The following is a 19,411-nucleotide window of genomic DNA, read 5'->3' on the forward strand; positions in this document are numbered from 1 at the left end:
GTGTTGTGTAAAGCATGTGTCCCCTCTATGGATTTCCTTGCACAGCTTAGGTCAGAGTTGGATTATAGAAAAGAAAGACTTTACACCAATCATTTATAAACATCTTAGACACTGCTTCCTGTCATGGACAAGGATATGCAGAAGTGAGATGAGAAAGAATTCTTTCTGTTTCTTTTCCTTTTCTTCCAAAGCCCCTTAATTCCTTACGCCACATTTTTAAATGATTTAATGAGCAATAATTTCTAACTAATTAGTTTAGAAGTTAAACTAAATCTAGTTAGACTAAAATCACTACAGAAAAATCAATATTGCAAATTAAGAAGTACTTAGATAATACTTCCCAAATAGCAAATCAAAATATCAAATAAAATTGTTCACATTAAGATTTTATGTTCAGTTTACCTAGTAGCTAAGAGCAGCACAAAGAATAAAATGTCAAAGTTCAGATGTTTTTCAGAAAAGGAGGAAACTGTAATTCCAAATTTTCCAATATATACCAGACCATAATATTATCCATGTGGTTGAACAGCAAATTTGTAGTAAAAATAAACCAACCAACCAACCATTATTTACCAGTTATGCTAATTAAACCTTTCCAACTCTTTTTTTCAACTGGTGTATTCTCTAAGTTAATGATAGATTGTCTTACAAAATGTTGGCTGCTATGTAGCAATATACAGGATAGTTCCATGAATAATTATGGGAACACGTATGGGACATGCCTCAGAAGAAATGGTCTTACTTTCCCAAATGTTTCCCAGATGTTTGCATGACAATTTTCCAGGAGAATTTGGGAAATATCTCTGTGACAAAGAGTGAAAGTTTTTAAAGTGTGTTCTGTGAATGAATTTAAAGAGCTCAATTTTGTTTAATTTTGTTACAATAAAACACAACCTTTCCATTGAAGTGATTATTTAGTGTTATTCTTTCATAGAGAGCACAACAGTCTCGGGTAACTTTAACTTTGTTGATGTGTTACAGCAAAATTTACAATGGGGTGTATCAGTCACCTTGAACAACTTGTTCACAAAAAGGATGAATGGATGGGGTAAATAGTACTTAAATAACAGGGCATTAAACCTTGCCTTCCTAAGGGTTTTTCATTGTTATCAATTGAATAAAAGTTCTATAATTTCAATCAACTCTACTCTTTCTTTTTCCAAACAATTTTAAGAAACTTTCCTGTAATTAATGGGAACTTTCTTCCTCAGATTAATAACAAATACTTAACTTTTAATGAATGACTTTACTGTCATAAATTCAAAGTATTACGTAGAGATGATTATACATTACTACAAAAAATGGAGGTTAGAAGATAAGGAGAAAAGATTTAGTGTTTTGCTTTTATTATAATTTTAACATATGTCTTAATCCTTTAAGTTTTTTTAAACAATTAAGTGCAAAATTACATATTCTATTTTGTGGTTTCTAACTACTAAGGATAAAAACAGAAAACAATTAAGTGTTAAAAGCTAGTAAAATTGTTATGAATTCTTAAAGCCTGACTTCATATTCTCTAAGAGATATAATACTGTGGTACATGCATTTGTAGACTCAGCTCCTAACTCTCTCTTTGTATTTTATAAGATTTTCCTGCTGGCTCTGTCAATGTCAATGTCTACTGTGATGGAATCATTAAGGCCACAGCAGAGATTACATACTATTCAACCCCAAAGGCTATGAAATGCCTATTGGGAGCGGCAGGTCCAGGAGATGATGTGTACCAGGTAAGTCGATCTTTCCATGAAGTCGATAATAAGCTAAAGAGCTAATGTGGAATAAACGAATGCGTACTTTGGTATAAAGTCTGAATGTTGGTTGAATAAGAATGAATTACTGATCATTAGGAAAGGAAGAAATTGACCTATGTGTTGCAGAGATGTAGATGAATTAGTTTGTGTAAGTCAAGTCATTCCAGATAATGTCACTGGGAGACAGGTTATCCATTACAAAATAGCTGTTGTCATGGGCTCATTTTCAAGCTGTTGCAGACCAGATAAAGAAAGACAGAAGGATTAAAGAGAACTCTTAAACAATGAATTTCCTCTTTATCCAGATGTGGGCAGTACAAGATAAAAGAAGGTTTGAGGTTAAGGACTCAGAAAAAACAAGAATACCACCACCAAAAAGGAAGTGTGTGGTGTTAATCTAGAAATTGTTATTTTCAAGAGGAAATTTCCAAGCTCAGTGTATGTTTTTCGTAGTTTCATTTACCATTGTTGTCTGACAGTGAAAGTTATTCCTTTAAATTAACAGCATTTATTTGGAATTCCAGAAGTGCTAAATTTTCTGGGAACTCTGCAAAGTGGCCTTGCAGGTTTTTTTCTCTAGTGTGACCAAGTAGTACTCAGCAAGGATGACTTGGTGAGAAGTTTCTAGTCCTCTCCAAGGCCCTTAGTTTGGACATTCTCCAGTGAGTGATAGATGATGTGAGTGCCCTGCCCTAAGGGACTCATGGACTTAGAATGTAAAAAGTGCATTTTGATTGACTGTAAGCCATTAGTTTAATTTCTGAATTCTGTTTTATTTTTTGTAACCTGACCTACTTTCAGTGGAGAGAAAGCTTGCTTAATGTGGAACTTCTTTATGTGCTTATTACCTCAGATTTTCAGAGTGAAATAAATGTCATTTCTTTTAATAGCTGCTTGATAATTAGAATTTTAACTTTGCTTAATTGCCTCAGTTTTTCTGTGGGCAGGGGAGGAGACCAGAGGAGAGGCGAAGAAAGAGGTAGTTGAATTGAACATGCGATCTTCAGATTTACCACAAAACACTCCATAAGACTTGTAACAAAACCATCAATGATAGGAATGTTGACAGGTTGTCGTGAAGCCTTACTGTTTAAACCAGTTTGGAATTGGAGGCGTTGTTATTTATTTTGTGTGACACATTTTTCTATTAGAGTTCTCCTTTATGAATGATACATTTTAGAACAATGGAAAAGGTAAAAATGTTTTAGAGAAGGACAGGGAGTAAAATACCATTTGTCAAACTGAGGAGTCTGAGGACATTTGACAAAATATCTATATTGTAACTGCAAAGCAAGAATAAAAGTAACAGCTTGAAATACAGATCGTTTCATTTTCCTGTGACACATCTACCTTATCCTCTCCTTAAAAAACTTTATTCACTACAAAAAGACTAATAACAGCATTATATTACATTATCAGTATTCAGTCAGCATAGAAGTAAAGTAGTCCCCAAAACACATTTTTGTGTTGGTTTTGCCTTTGGAGAGGAAAAAAATCTTTGTATATAGTGAAAATTAAATGTAATTTTTGACTCGAACATTTTTTCAGAATGCTGTAACATGCAAGTCATGATTTCTTCTACAGCTTTGAATGAATAAAAACTTTTTTGAGTAGTTTTTAGATAACTATGAAATGCTCTGTTTCATTTTTACCCTCAGTGTCAGAAATGAGAGGTGAGGAAGGGTTTCTCCCCTCCACTGAGCCTTGGTGCCTATAGTGAAAGGAAGATTGTTGGACAGTCACAGCTTGATTCAGGCTTTTACTCTCAGGAAAGAGACACTTTAAACCTGAGGTTTGAGTATGGAGAGGTAGAATTATTCTAAGTTGGTGACAGCAGACCACAGCTTGGTAAGATGCATTAAGAGATTTGGTTTAATATATACAATTTAAGATGGGTTTAGAGGTTTTGCTATTGTCATGAGGGGACCTACACATGTTGTGGAATTAGATTAAACAAATTCTGAGTCTGAGATCTCAGACCCGGCAGAGCTACACCATCACAATCCTGACACATGGAAAAGGCTGCAATTCACTCAGTCTCCATCACATCTTGGACTAGGTATGACACGGGGTTCGTCTCATCCACTGCCATCTGGACCACATGAGGTATCCCTACCTTGAATTTACCAAGATGGTGAAAGTGGGACTCCACCCTTGATTAAAAAGAAGGATCTGCAGGGACACAAAGGAAGCTTGTTGTGTTTTAGGGTTACTTGGCCTCAACGGTGGTGCCCCAGCCCACGCTGTGCTTCTCCTTGTTGGCATTTGGTTGTTCCTTTGACATTTGGCTTTGCTCTCGTGTACATTACATTTTAAAAGTTGGGTAAAAAGCTGTGCTTTTCCTCTCCAGCATACAGCACTGCAGTAATTGTTTCCTTCATGTGCTTCTCTACGACTTTAATTGGGCGATTTGGATATGTTGCACATAGTCTGCTGAACATCTCTATTCTAAGAACAGTGTGTGTTGTAATTTTATTCACCATCGTTATTGTGTATTTGTCAGGACATATACCAGCAGATTTAAGGTTGTGTTTTCTTTAATATTGCACTTACTTAGCTGAAATGGTATACTATAAGAGCTATTCTGAGTTTTCCTGTAAATTTTAATGGCAGATGTGATTTAAGTAATCCTTAAAATTAGTAATCAGATACTTCCTATAATCATTTAAAAACTATTGGGCATATAATAACATGAACATTCTGTAAATTTGAGGAAATAATAATGAGAAATCTATGGATTTTATTTTTCAATAATCCTCAAACCTGTGATGAGACTTTCTATTATCATTTAAAAGCTGTAGGGCATAGAGCAAAATGACTATTCTGTGAATTTGAGAAAAGAAATGATAATGAGAAATTTGGTTTTCTTAGTTTATTTTTAATGATGTCTATTAGGTTTTAGAAGACTTTACCTAAACCAGCTTAATTATCTAACTGCTTCCTAAATTATTTCATCTTTTTTGGATAGATACTAAATCCCAGCTCATAACCTCAAAAAGGTAGAATTTCCAAAGTCTCACCTAGAACAGTGAATTCAAATGAAAAAATACAAAGCCCAATTTGGGAAGATATTAGAACTCAAGTACTAGTGTTAGAAAAACTAGTAACTCCTATTTGACTGAGATAATTAAAACCTTTGAGACTTCCGTCTTATTTACAAAAGAGTCTAGGGGCAACAATAAAGTTAACTTTGTATAGGAAAAACTAGATACAATATAAAAACCAAATTAGGTCAGAATGCTAAAAGAACATAGCAATTATTGATCAAAGCATTAGGATCCTATTTATTCAAAGAGTTTTTGAAATGGTACCAAATAATTTTTATTAGTTGTATTTTGTGTTAGTAAAAAGGTATATTCTGTTGCATGTATTTATCATCTTGCATATTTTACTCTATACCTGTTGAAATCTTATTTTCATCTTCATGTTAGGTGCACATCATTGCCAGTTTTCACTAAATTGTATGAATTATTCAATCTTTGGTTTACTGCCTGCGAATATTTAATACACTGTGAAACCAGATGCGGTTGGGGTGAGGGAAGGTATGGACTAAGGGAACTCTCACATCATGAGGAATCTCCCAGTTTTTTATTAATTCCCTTAAAGGTTAGTTTCTTCATTAAGTTAAAGCTCAGGCATTAGAGGTTATCTCCCTAAAAGAGTTCTTCAGAAGATTCTTCCTACTGAGAGATGCTGGGAACTCCCCAGCCTTTCAGCAATTTTTTTCAGGTCCTTGCCTCGCTCAAAAGGTTGATGGACACACAAAGCTTCAGGGTCATAAATCTTTTCCAACACTGACTCCCTACCATAGCATGCCTCCTTGTCTCCTTAACTCTCTCCATGGTTCCTATGTTCTAGCCATCCAGGGCTGCTCCTTCTTTTATCAGTAGAACACGTTAAGCCATTTACTCCCTGCTGCCCCGTCTAGAAGGCATGGGCATTGTGTTTTTCATCTTTGCATACCCAGTTTCTTCACATAGTTATCGTTCCCGATACATACGACCCAAATGATAATTATTGTTTAAAAAATGGGAAAACAGTGATTGCTGGTTTTTTTCCAGTGCTATTTGAAAAAATAAGTGAAAAACTATAGTATAGGTATATAAATAAGAGAGAAATGAAAACTGCCTTTTTAAAATACACTGTTACTTATTTATACTTATTTATAAAATTGAATAAACGAATCTGATGCTTATGAAAGTAAGGAACTCTCAGAGGTTCATGATACTAGAAAAATGAAGAATTTGTGCTATAACTTGATTCTTCATACCCTACCTCAGTCACGAACTCCATGTTAATATACTTCATTACCAACTTTTAACAGCTGTAAAGGGCTGTTAAAGGTAAGATTCCAGTCTTACCTTTCTTTAGAATATTAAAGAAATGTTTATTACTCGAATATGCTTAAGATCTCACCTCTCTTTCAAAAGGCTGCTTATTATCTTTCCTTTTTCTTACTGGAAAGTGGCAGTGTAGCATAAGAGAAATAGTTCTGGATAGGGCAGGAGCAGGAGTTGGATTCTTTTATTGAGTTAGCTGCCACTTCATGAGAGCCCATTTTCCTTAGTGCTAAAGGAATTTCCTCATGTGAACAATGAAGAAGCTAGAGTATATAATCTCCAAGGTCATTTCCAACTCAAGTATTCCATAATTGTAAGCCAAGAGAAAAAAAGTACTTAGATTATGAATTATGACCTTTCTGATTTAGAGGACTGACTTGCAAATACATGGGCTCTCCATGTAGCCTTTATTTCCATTTTATTTGTGCTTACTCTTAATTCTTCCCCCAGAGAAGAATTAAGTGATTTGAGTTTTGTGTACCTTCGATTGGTTTTTTTTACTTGTTTTATATTTCTGATCAAAGATTTGTAATCAGACAAAGAACAGTCTAATAAAATGCAATCTGGAGATTTATTTCTGGATTCATTTTTCATATTGCTTGTGCTCCTAATTAGAATGGACCAATAAGAATAAGGCAAATCTATTGAAGCTTGTATTTTACTGATAAAACAAGCAACATTTCCTTTGTGCTGTGTCTCCTTTATGCTAGGTCAAGCAACAGTTAATGATGCCTGATTAGGATAGTTGAGACTTAATGATTATACTCACCACAGTTACAAGTCATTGAATCAAACAGGAACACACAACTTAGTACACTCATCCATTTACTTAGAGAAAAACAAATAAATTAGTTAACCTTAACAGCAGATATAACAGCTATTATGAGAAAAAAATAAATATTTCTGAGTGCGGAAATAGCCATTAACTTAGCCATTGACATAACTATACTGTTGTTTCTCTACAATTCTTACGTTATAAGCCATCTCAGTCCATTTCCATAGTTATTGGTCCCATATGTTTTCATTTATGTTTAGCTACTGCTCAGAGTGTATTTTATTAATGATTTCTTAATTTATAGTTTCTGCTCACTTGATGGAAATAAATACTTCCTTCATTTTTTATTTCTCCCAAACTGAAGTATCTCTCTTGCTTCTTACATTGCCCTCTCTTCCTGTTCCTGGGGCTGGCTTTGACTGCCCTTTGCGGAGGTTGTCTGTGTGCTGGTGTGAGTGCTACTTACAACCACCCCCATCCAAGAGCAGCCTTGCGCTTTTACTATCCAGTTCTTTAGAGCATCCAGATCTTCAACCATAAGGAATATTTTTAAACAATCCTGAAAAACAAAGCACAAGTCAAACACAGTTAGCAATGCTCACTCATAAGAAGGTAGGAACAAACCCCAAATCATCACTAACCCTTTGGAAATTAGAAGACTAAAAAACCTTGTGGCAAAATGTGTTTGTTTGCATTTTCTAAAAGTCATTATGCATTCTTGTGGGTCTCTTTACTAAATAGTATCAACAGTAAGATAAAGAAATAAAATGGAATATAATTTGGGAAGTCTAAATTGTGTTTAGCATTCATGAAATGTGCTTCTACACTAAACTGTATCAAGACAGAGGAAATGAAGTAAAGTAAATCTTTGACAAGTAAAATTCAGCTTCTGAGAATTTATTATTTTTTTCCAAAGATCAGCCATTTAGTGTCATCAGCCTTATTAAGTAGCAACACACAAACAAATATATGTCAATTATGCTCAAGTCCCTTCCAACAAATCCAACGAACAATTTTTCATTCAATTTAACTTGACTTTTCAGCAGCAATTAACGCCATTGACCAAACTCACTTTCTTGATATAATCTTTTCCCTTAGCTTCTAGGAAGACATACGTTCCTGGTTTTCTTCCTACATCCTTCACCTTTCCTTCTCAATATCCTTTGCAATCTCTTCTTTCTAGATCTAGAAAATAAAAATTTAAATCGATTCAGTTTTGGTTCTTAGATACCCTTCTTTTTTTGATAGACATTTCCTCTGCAGGTTATCTCATTGACCTATGAGGTATACTCCAAACGCGGATTTCCTTTAAGCCCATCTCTCACTGTTCTCTCTCTCCTGAAATGCACCATCATCAGTCTAGTTTGAAAGCCAGAAACACAACTGTCTCCTCATACCTTGTACTCTCTCGCCCTATAAATTCAATCCATTACTAAGCCGTATCAGTTTTACTTACTAAATATTGCTCACTTCTCTCCACATCTCTCCAGTTCTGACACTTTAGTCTACATTTTCCTTTTGCCTACACCGCTAGGCTAGCCTCCTAACTAGTCCCCTACTGTAGGTTTTTGCACACACCCTAAAGTCCCTGGTCTGTGAGGTTATTTTAAAAAGAAAGACTTCAGCATGTAATTCTCCTGCTCAGATACTTCAAAGGATTCCAGTTGTTGTATGGATTAAAAATCTTTCACATGAACACTATGACCTTGCTGTCACTGGCCCCTCTCTTTCTCCAGCTTAATCTTAATCCTCTGCCTCACCTCTGCATTCCAGGAATGCTGGTCTGCTTTACTTCCTGAACTTTTCCTTCCTAATCTCCTACCCCAGGGCCTTTATATGTGCTCCTCTCTCTAACTGAAACACTCTTCCTGTCCGCCTTCCCTAGCACTATCTTCATCTAATTAATTCCAACTCCAAGTTTTAATCCAGCATCTCTACCTCAGTGGAGCCTGCCCTGATCCATACTTCTCCCTGCATGTATCCTTGTGATACCAATCACATTCTAATTTGACATCTCTGTGTGTGATATTTCTCAAATAACCTCTCATTATCTGCCTTTCATTAGACTCCAAGGTCAGTAAGGGCAGAGATGCTATCTATTTAGTTCTCCGTTTCATGTCCAGAACCAAGAACACTGCCAGACACATTGGCTGCTCAGTACGTATTTTGTTGGGTGAAAGCATATCACACATTAAGTTTCCCACCCAACCTCAAGTGATCCATCTGCCAGAGACCCTTGTTCCAACAGACACTGGCTTCCTGATAGCATAGGCACAGCCCTTTTGGAGAAGGTTATTGGGCTATTGGATAAAGCAGTGCTGCTTTTGACTGAAGTAGAAAGAGCTGGGCAAAGAAGGGAAGGACAACAAAAGAAAAAAAAACAAACGAATATAAAACGATGAGACTAATTCTGTTGTCTGTCTTGGAAACTAGCATCTAAAACAACACAAAAGAATAATTTCCAAAAATTTTCAGAAAATCACTGCATCATTTAGAGAAGGCTTCTTTGAAAGATATTTCGTTGAATATGCTAGTACACTGTTTGTTTTAAAACTGCCTTATTTTATTACATATTAACAGTAAGTTGTTACAAAATAGTTGTTAGAGGGAGGTAAGGGTAAGAAAAGACATGCTTCTTATGGTTGCTCTATCTAATGCCTGCCATAGAAAGCTTTGCTTTTTGTTTGTTTCTTTCTTTGTTTCATCCTTAATGTCATTAAATATCTGCATTAAAGAGTCTGTTCAAGTTTGGTCAAATTAAATTTTTGAGACTTTTTGACAATTTGTGAGGGGGGTGCAGGTGGGGTCCAGTTGAAAATTTCAGCACAGTCAAGCTTCAGTCAGTGGTCTAGAAGAGTATTTTTCTTTTTTTTAACTTTTATAAATTGCCTTTGCATAATTATGATGTTTATGCATTTTGCATTGTTGATGGAGATGGCAGAAACTGCTAATTGTTCCCTAGTATTTCTTTTTCCTTTCTTTTTTTTTTTTTTTTAATTTTTTTTGTTTTTTTTTTTGAACATCTTTATTGAAGTATAATTGCCTTACAATGGTGTGTTAGCTTCTGCTTTATAACAAAGTTAATCAGTTATACATATACAATATGTTCCCATATCTCTTCCCTCTTGCATCTCCCTCCCTCCCACCCTCCCCATCCCACCCCTCTAGGTGGTCACAAAGCACCGAGCTGATCTCCCTGTGCTATGCGGCTGCTTCCCACTAGTTATCTATTTTACATTTGGTAGTGTATATATGTCCATGACACTCTCTCACCCTGTCACATCTCACCCCTCCCCCTCCCCATATCCTCAAGTCCATTCTCTAGTAGGTCTGTCTCTTTATTCCCGTCTGGCCACTAGGTTCTTCATGGCCTTTTTTTTTTTTTTTTTTTCCTTAGATTCCATATATGTGTATGTGTATAACACATACTGTATGTGTATGTGTTAGCATACGGTATTTGTTTTTCTCTTTCTGACCTACTTCACTCTGTATGACAGACTCTAACTCCATCCACCTCATTACAAATACCTCCATTTCATTTCTTTTTATGGCTGAGTAATATTCCATTGTATATATTTGCCACATCTTCTTTATCCATTCATCCGATGATGGACATTTAGGTTGCTTCCATGTCCTGGCTATTGTAAATAGAGCTGCAATGAACATTTTGGTACGTGACTCTTTTTGACCTATGGTTTTCTCAGGGTATATGCCCAGTAGTGGGATTGCTGGGTCGTATGGTAGTTCTATTTGTAGTTTTCTAAGGAACCTCCATACTGTTCTCCATAGTGGCTGTATCAATTTACATTCCCACCAACAGTGCAAGAGTGTTCCCTTTCCTCCACACCCTCTCCAGCATTTATTGTTTCTAGATTTTTTGATGATGGCCATTCTGACCGGTGTGAGATGATATCTCATGGTAGTTTTGATTTGCATTTCTCTAATGATTAATGATGTTGAGCATTCTTTCATGTGTCTGTAGGCCATCTGTATATCTTCTTTGGAGAAATGTCTGTTTAGGTCTTCTGCCCATTTTTGGATTGGGTTGTTCGCTTTTTGTTGTTGAGCTGCATGAGCTGCTTGTAAATCTTGGAGATTAATCCTTTGTCAGTTGCTTCATTTGCAAATATTTTCTCCCATTCTGAGGGTTGTCTTTTGGTCTTGTTTATGGTTTCCTTTGCTGTGCAAAAGCTTTTAAGTTTCATTAGGTCCCATTTGTTTATTTGTGTTCTTATTTCCATTTCTCTGGGAGCTGGGTCAAAAAGAATCTTGCTGTGCTGTATGTCATAGAGTGTTCTGCCTATGTTTTCCTTTAAGAGTTTGATAGTGTCTGGCCTTACACTTAGGTCTTTAATCCATTTTGAGTTTATTTTTGTGCATGGTGTCAGGGAGTGTTCTAATTTCATACTTTTACATGTATCTGTCCAATTTTTCCAGCAGCACTTATTGAAGAGGCTGTCTTTTCTCTACTGTATCTGCTTGCCTCCTTTATCAAAGATAAGGTGACCATATGTGCGTGGGTTTATCTCTGGGCTTTCTATCCTGTTCCATTGATCTATATTTCTGTTTTTGTGCCAGTACCAAACTGTCTTGATTACTGAAGCTTTGTAATATAGTCTGAAGTCAGGGAGCCTGATTCCCCCAGCTCCATTTTTCGTTCTCAAGATTGCTTTGGCTATTCTTTGGCTGGTCTTTTGTGTTTCCATACAAATTGTGAAATTTTTTGTTCTAGTTCTGTAAAAAATGCCAGTGGTAGTTTGAGAGGGATTGCATTGAATCTGTAGATTGCTTTGGGTAGTAGAGTCATTTTCACAATGTTGATTCTTCCAATCCAGGAACATGGTATGTCTCTCCATCTATTTGTATCATCTTTAATTTCTTGCATCAGTGTCTTATAATTTTCTGCATACAGGTCTTTTGTCTCCTTAGGTAGGTTTATTCCTAGATATTTTATTCTTTTTGTTGCAATGGTAAACGGGAGTGTTTTCTTAAATTCACTTTCAGATTTTTCGTCATTAGTGTATAGAAATGCAAGAGATTTCTGTGCATTAATTTTGTATCCTGCAACTTTACCAAATTCATTGATTAGCTCTAGGAGTTTTCTGGTAGCATCTTTAGGATTCTCTATGTATAGTATCATGTCATCTGCAAATAGTGACAGCTTTACTTCTTCTTTTCCGATTTGGATTCCTTTTATTTCTTTGTCTTCTCTGATTGCTGTGGCTAACACTTCCAAAACTATGTTGAATAATAGTGGTGAGAGTGGGCAACCTTGTCTTGTTCCTGATCTTAGTGGAAATGGTTTCAGTTTTTCACCATTGAGGACAATGTTGGCTGTGGGTTTGTCATATATGGCCTTTATTATGTTGAGGAAAGTTCCCTCTATGCCTACTTTCTCAGGGCTTTTATCATAAATGGGTGTTGAATTTTGTCAAAAGCTTTCTCTGCATCTATTGAGATGATCATATGGTTTTTCTCCTTCAATTTGTTAATATGGTGTATCACATTGATTGATTTGCGTATATTGAAGAATCCTTGCATTCCTGGGATAAACCCCACTTGATCATGGTGTATGATCCTTTTAATGTGCTGTTGGATTCTGTTTGCTAGTATTTTGTTGAGGATTTTTGCATCTGTGTTCATCAGTGATATTGGCCTGTAGTTTTCTTTCTTTGTGACATCTTTGTCTGGTTTTGGTATCAGGGTGATGGTGGCCTCGTAGAATGAGTTTGGGAGTGTTCCTCCCTCTGCAATATTTTGGAAGAGTTTGAGAAGGATAGGTGTTAGCTCTTCTCTAAATGTTTGACAGAATTCACCTGTGAAGCCATCTGGTCCTGGGCTTTTGTTTGTTGGGAGGTTTTTAATCACAGTTTCAATTTCAGTGCTTGTGATTGGTCTGTTCATATTTTCTATTTCTTCCTGGTTCAGTCTTGGCAGGTTGTGCATTTCTAAGAATCTGTCCATTTCTTCCAGGTTGTCCATTTTATTGGCATAGAGTTGCTTGTAGTAATCTCACATGATCTTTTGTATTTCTGCTGTGTCAGTGGTTACTTCTCCTTTTTCATTTCTAATTCTATTCATTTGAGTCTTCTCCCTTTTTCTCTTGATGAGTCTGGCTAATGGGTTATCAATTTTGTTTATCTTCTCAAAGAACCAGCTTTTAGTTTCATTGATTTTTTCTATTGTTTCCTTCATTTCTTTTTCATTTATTTCTGACCTGATCTTTATGATTTCTTTCCTTCTGCTAGCTTTGGGGTTTTTTTGTTCTTCTTTCTCTAATTGCTTTAGGTGCAATGTTAGGTTGTTTATTCGAGATGTTTCCTGTTTTTTGAGGTAGGCTTGTATTGCTATAAACTTCCCTCTTAGCACTGCTTTTGCTGTGTCCCATAGGTTTTGGGTCGTCGTATCTCCATTGTCATTTGTTTCTAGGTATTTTTTGATTTCCCCTTTGATTTCTTCAGTGATCACTTCGTTATTAAGTAGTGTGTTGTGTAGCCTCCATGTGTTTGTATTTTTTACAGATCTTTTCCTGTAATTGATATCTAGTCTCATAGCGTTGTGGTCGGAAAAGATACTTGATACGATTTCAATTTTCTTAAATTTACCAAGGCTTGATTTGTGACCCAAGATATGATCTATCCTGGAGAATGTTCCATGAGCACTTGAGAAAAATGTGTATTCTGTTGTTTTTGGGTGGAATGTCCTATAAATATCCATTAAGTCCATCTTGTTTAATGTATCATTTAAAGCTTGTGTTTCCTTATTTATTTTCATTTTGGATGATCTGTCCATTGGTGAAAGTGGGGTGTTAAAGTCCCCTACTATGATTGTGTTGCTGTCGATTTCCCCTTTTATGGCTGTTAGTATTTGCCTTATGTATTGAGGTGCTCCTATGTTGGGTGCATAAATATTTACAATTGTTATACCTTCCTCTTGGATCGATCCCTTGATCATTATATAGTGTCCTTCTTTGTCTCTTGTAATAGTCTTTATTGTAAAGTCTATTTTGTCTGATATGAGAATTGCTACTCCAGCCTTCTTTTGATTTCCATTTGCATGGAATATCTTTTTCCATCCCCTCACTTTCAGTCTGTATGTGTCTCTAGGTCTGAAGTGGGTCTCCTGTAGACAGCATATATATGGGTCTTGTTTTTGTATCCATTCAGCCGGCCTGTGTCTTTTGGTGGGAGCATTTAATCCATTTACATTCAAGGTAATTATCGATATGTATGTTCCTATTCCCATTTTCTTAAATGTTTTGGGTTTGTTATTGTAGGTGTTTTCCTTCTCTTGTGTTTCTTGCCTAGAGAAGTTCCTTTAGCATTTGTTGTAAAGCTTGTTTGGTGGTGCTGAACTCTCAGCTTTTGCTTGTCTTTAAAGGTTTTAATTTCTCCATCACATCTGAATGAGATCCTTGCTGGGTAGAGTAATCTTGGTTGTAGGTTTTTCTCCTTCATCACTTTAAGTATATCCTGCCACTCCCTTCTGGCTTGCAGAGTTTCTGCTGAAAGATCAGATGTTAACCTTATGGGGATTCCCTTATGTGTTATTTGTTGTTTTTCCCTTGCTGCTTTTAATATGTTTTCTTTATATTTAATTTTTGACAGTTTGATTAATATGTGTCTTGGCGTGTTTCTCCTTGGGTTTATCCTGTATGGGACTCTCTGTGCTTCCTGGACTTGATTAACTATTTCCTTTCCCATATTAGGGAAGTTTTCAACTATAATCTCTTCAAATATTTTCTCAGTCCCTTTCTTTTTCTCTTCTTCTTCTGGGACCCCTATAAATCGAATGTTGGTTCGTTTACTGTTGTCCCAGAGGTCTCTGAGACTGTCCTCAGTTCTTTTCATTCTTTTTTCTTTATCCTGCTCTGCAGTAGTTATTTCCACCATTTTATCTTCCAGGTCACTTATCCTTTCTTCTGCCTCAGTTATTCTGCTATTGATCCCATCTAGAGTATTTTTAATTTCATTTATTGTGTTTTTCATCATTGCTTGGTTCCTCTTTAGTTCTTCTACGTCCTTGTTAAATGTTTCTTGCATTTTGTCTATTCTGTTTCCATGATTTTGGATCATCCTTACTATCATTATTCTGAATTCTTTTTCAGGTAGACTACCTATTTCCTCTTCATTTGTTAAGTCTGGTGTGTTTTGACCCTGCTCCTTCGTCTGCTGTGTGTTTTTCTGTCATCTCATTTTGCTTATCTTACTGTGTTTGGGGTCTCCTTTTTACAGGCTGCAGGTTCGTAGTTCCCGTTGTTTTTGGTATCTGTCCCCAGTGGCTAAGGTTGGTTCAGTGGGTTGTGTAGGCTTCCTGGTGGAGGGAACTAGTGCCTGTGTTCTGGTGGATGAGGTTAGATCTTGTGTTTCTGGTGGGCACGTCCACGTCTGGTGGTGTGTTTTGGGGTGTCTGTGGCCTTTTGATTTTAGGCAGCCTCTCTGCTAATGGATGGGGCTGTGTTCCTGTCTTGCTAGTTGTTTGGCATAGGGTGTCCAGCACTGTAGCTTGCTGGTCGTTGAGTGAAGCTGGGTCTTGATGTTGAGACGGAGATCTCTGAGAGATTTTCGCCGTTTGGTATTACGTGGAGCTGGGAGGTCTCTTGTGGACCAGTGTCCTGAAGTTGGCTCTCCCACCTCAGAGGCACAGCCCTGATGCCTGGCTGGAGCACCAAGAGCCTTTCATCCACACAGCTCAGAATATAAGGGAGAATAAAATAGAAAGAAAGAAAGAAAGAGGATAAGATAAAATAAAATAAAGCTATTATAATAAAAAATAAGAAAAAAAATTATTAAGAGTAAATGTATTCAGAAGAAATTTTTTTTAATTTTTAAAAGTAGATTTATTAATTTTTTATAGTAAAAAATAAGAAAAAAATTAAGAAAAAAATTTGTTAATAAAAAAATGTTAATTTTTTAAAATAAAAAATATGAAAAACTTATTAAAAATTTTTTTAATTTCTAAAAATAGAGAATACAGAAAAAATTATTAAGAAAACATAATAGGAAAAACAATTTTTTTAAGTAAAAAAAAAAAAAACAAAAAAAAAAACGGACAGATCTAACCCTAGGACTAATGGTGAAAGCAAAGCTATACACACAAAATCTCACCCAGAAGCATATACATTTACACTCACAAAAAAAGGAAAAGGGGAAAAATTAATATATCCTGCTCCTAAAGTCCACCTCTTGAATTTGGGATGATTCGTTGTCTATTCAGGTATTCAACAGATGCAGGCACATCAAGTTGTTTGTGGAGCTTTAATCCGCTGCTTCTGAGGCTACTGGGAGAGATTTCCCTTTCTCTTCTTTGTTCGTACAACTCCCAGGGTTCAGCTTTGGATTTGGACCCGCCTCTGCATGTAGGTCGCCTGAGGGCGTCTGTTCCCCGCCCAGACAGAACGGGGTTAAAGGAACAGCTGCTTAGGAGGCTCTGGCCATGGGGAGGGAGCCGTATGGAGGAGGCGGGGCGAGCCTGCGGCGGCAGAGGCTGGCGTGACATTTCAGCAGCCTGAGGCGCGCCGTGCGTTCTCCCGGGGAAGTTGTCCCTGGATCACGGGAGCCTGGCAGTGGCGAGCTGCACCAGCTCCTGGGAGGGGCGGTGTGGAGAGTGACCTGTGCTCGCACACAGGCTTCTTGTTGGCGGCAGCAGCAGCCTTACCGTCTCCTACCAGTCTCTGGGGTCTGCACTGATAGCCGCGGCTCGTGCCCGTCTCTGGAGTTCGTCTACGCGGCGCTCTGAATCCCCTCTCCTTGCGTGCCGTGAAACAAAGAGGCAAGAAAAAGTCTCTTGCCTCTTCGGCGGCTGCAGACCTCCTCTCAGGCTCCCTCCCGGCTAGCCGCGGCGCGCCAACCCCTTCAGGCTGTGTTCACGCTGCCAGCCCCAGTCCTCTCCCTGCGATCCGACCGAAGCCCGCGCCTCGGCTCCCAGCCCCCACCCGCCCCGGCGGGTGAGCAGACAAGCCTCTCGGGCTGGTGAGTGCTGCTCGGCGCCGAGCCTCCGTGCGGGAATCTCTCCGTTTTTCCCTCTGCGCCCCTGTTGCTGTGGGATCTGCGCTGATAGCCGCGGCTCGCGCCCGTCTCTGGAGCTCGTTTAGGCGGTGCTCTGAATCCCCTCTCCTTGCGCCCCGCGAAACAAAGAGGCAAGAAAAAGTCTCTTGCCTCTTTGGCAGCTGCAGACTTTTTCCCAGACTCCCTCCCACTAGCACCGAAGCCCGAGCCTCAGCTCCCAGCCCCCGCCCGCCCCGGTGGGTGAGCAGACAAGCCTCTCGGGCTGGTGAGTGCTGGTTGGCACCGATCCTCCGTGCGGGAATCTCTCCGCTTTGCCCTCCGCACCCCTGTGGCTGCGCTCTCCTCCGCGGATCCGAAGCTCCCCTCTCCGCCACCCGCAGTCTCCGCCCGCGAAGGGGCTTCCTGGTTCCTGGAAACCTTTCCTCCTTCACGGCTCCCTCCCACTGGCGCAGGTCCCGTCCCTATTCTTTTGTCTCTGTTATTTCTTTTTTCTTTTACCCTACCCAAGTACGTGGGGATTTTCTTGCCTTTTGGGAGGTCTGACGTCTTCTGCCAGCGTTCAGTGGGTGTTCTGTAGGAGCAGTTCCACGTGTGGATGTATTTCTACTGTATCTGTGGGAAGGAAGGTCATCTCCGCGTCTTACTCTTCTGCTATCTTGCCCCTACCTCTTCTTTTTCCTTTCTTACATGGCGATATAACTTTTATCTGGGCACATGACCACCCGGGTAATTATTGCACTTCCTGACTCCCTTGCAGCTAGGTGTAGTCATATAACTAACTAATAGCCAATGGCATGCCAGTGGAAGTGATTTGTACAAATTTCTGATCATGTCCTTAAAAGAAGGGCGCAGTCATGCTCTCCCCCTCACTGACTCTTTTCTTTGACTGGCTGCAGTGCTAACAAGGGAATGATGGATGAACCATCCAGAACCATGAAAATGGTATATACTAGTAAAACAAAATAGAGCCTGGATCCCGTGATCAGGGAGCCATGACATCAGCCCTGAACTGCCTCATTCCAGATTTTTATGTTAAAGAGAAATGGGCATCTATCTTTCTTAAGCCTCTGGCAGTTTGCATCCCTGTATTACAATATAAAACCTACATTCTAACTAGTTTTAAAGATGTGTTACTTAATTTAAAAACTTAGAAAGAAAAAACAAACTGAATTATTTGTTCGGTCAGTGCAAAGGCTAGTTTGGGGAGTGATTCTCCTCATGAATAGATATGCCCTTTTCTAAATCACAATGATTACATTTCATGAGTTATATCTGAGCGCTCACATCAAAGTATTCTGAGAAAAGGGAATTAAGATTTACTGGAGATTTTACATATTTACTCATTTAAACTCCTAAGTAATTCTGTCAGGTAAGTATTATTAAGGTCCACAGCTAATGATTCCTGAGCAGGCATGTCAACACAGGTTTCTCAGATCTCAAAACATATTTTCTTCCTGTTATAATTATTTTCAAGTTATTTAAAGAGATTCTACAACTATATGAATACCTAATCAATAATAAATATAAACTATTTGAAGGAAGTGTTAAATTGCATTGCTTTATATTCTTACATTTATTTTTGCAAATGTAGTCACAGACATGTTGAAATTCTAAGAAATGACTCACTCGAAACTTAGAAAAATTAATTTGACAAAGGAAAATATCCCTTTTATCTTAGCCCAATTTACTTACTTAGATTATTCTTTTACATTAACTGCTTGGAGTTGAATACTCATAAAGTAAGAAAGAAAGGCTTTTTATAACCCTAGAAAGTATTTGCTCTGCTCTCTGACCTATCATTCTCTTTACAAGCTGCAGGAGAAAATTGTGTTTAAGATAGGTTATGTAAACTATATATAAAATTCTCCTTTAAATGGCTATTTTGGCTCGCTTTCATAGCACACATTATGAACAATGGAACAAATGAAGTTATTTTCTTATTTTTCTTTTACTGGTGAAACTTAAACAAGCATAGCAATTCATTATAATAAGAAAAACAAGATGTTTTTAGCTCAACCATTGGCTTTCCTTTTAGATACCTGAAGGTAAAGAGTAAAATGCTATTTGATGGATTTTTGTCTCCTATTACGAACATTTCACAACCCTCCTGTGGTTATTTCACTGAAATCATTTCTCTTGTTAATCAAGATTCTTTACTATTATTGTATTTCTCTACGAGATTAAAAAAATAACTTAGTATTCTGTGGTCATCCCTATAGGTTTCTTCACCCAACATCAATATTTAAAAGCCCTTTTCCTTGCCTCATTCTACTATTGAAGCTGAGAAAGCCAGATTCTCACAACATTTTTAACCACCTGTGCAGCTAGAGATGGTCATGTGAGACAGTTTTAGACAATGAGACCAAGGGGACATCTTTAGAGCTGTGGCTCACAATAGCCACCTTCCCCCATTTTCCCTCCATCTATGCCCCTTTTCTCCCTCTTTTGGCTAAATATGAATATGATGTTTGGAACTACAGTGTCCATTTTGAAACCATGGGACCACAATTTATTCTTTATTTTACTTAAATTCTATTT

At 37.7% G+C, this 19,411-nt stretch overlaps 1 protein-coding gene across 6 annotated transcripts in view; it reads left to right on the plus strand.

Annotated features, from left to right (window-relative positions):
• BANK1 (B cell scaffold protein with ankyrin repeats 1) overlaps nt 1-19,411 on the plus strand; it is a 498,930-nt gene that overhangs the window by 265,098 nt on the left and 214,421 nt on the right. For all 6 annotated transcript variants that reach the window (XM_068542510.1, XM_068542511.1, XM_068542507.1 and 3 more), the window contains one exon: nt 1,588-1,727. In XM_068542510.1, coding sequence (XP_068398611.1) covers nt 1,588-1,727 — 140 coding nt within the window. The remainder of the gene's footprint in view (nt 1-1,587; nt 1,728-19,411) is intronic.

The sequence above is a fragment of the Eschrichtius robustus genome, chromosome 4, assembly GCF_028021215.1.
Source record: "Eschrichtius robustus isolate mEscRob2 chromosome 4, mEscRob2.pri, whole genome shotgun sequence".
NCBI classification, from domain to species: Eukaryota; Metazoa; Chordata; class Mammalia; order Artiodactyla; family Eschrichtiidae; genus Eschrichtius; species Eschrichtius robustus.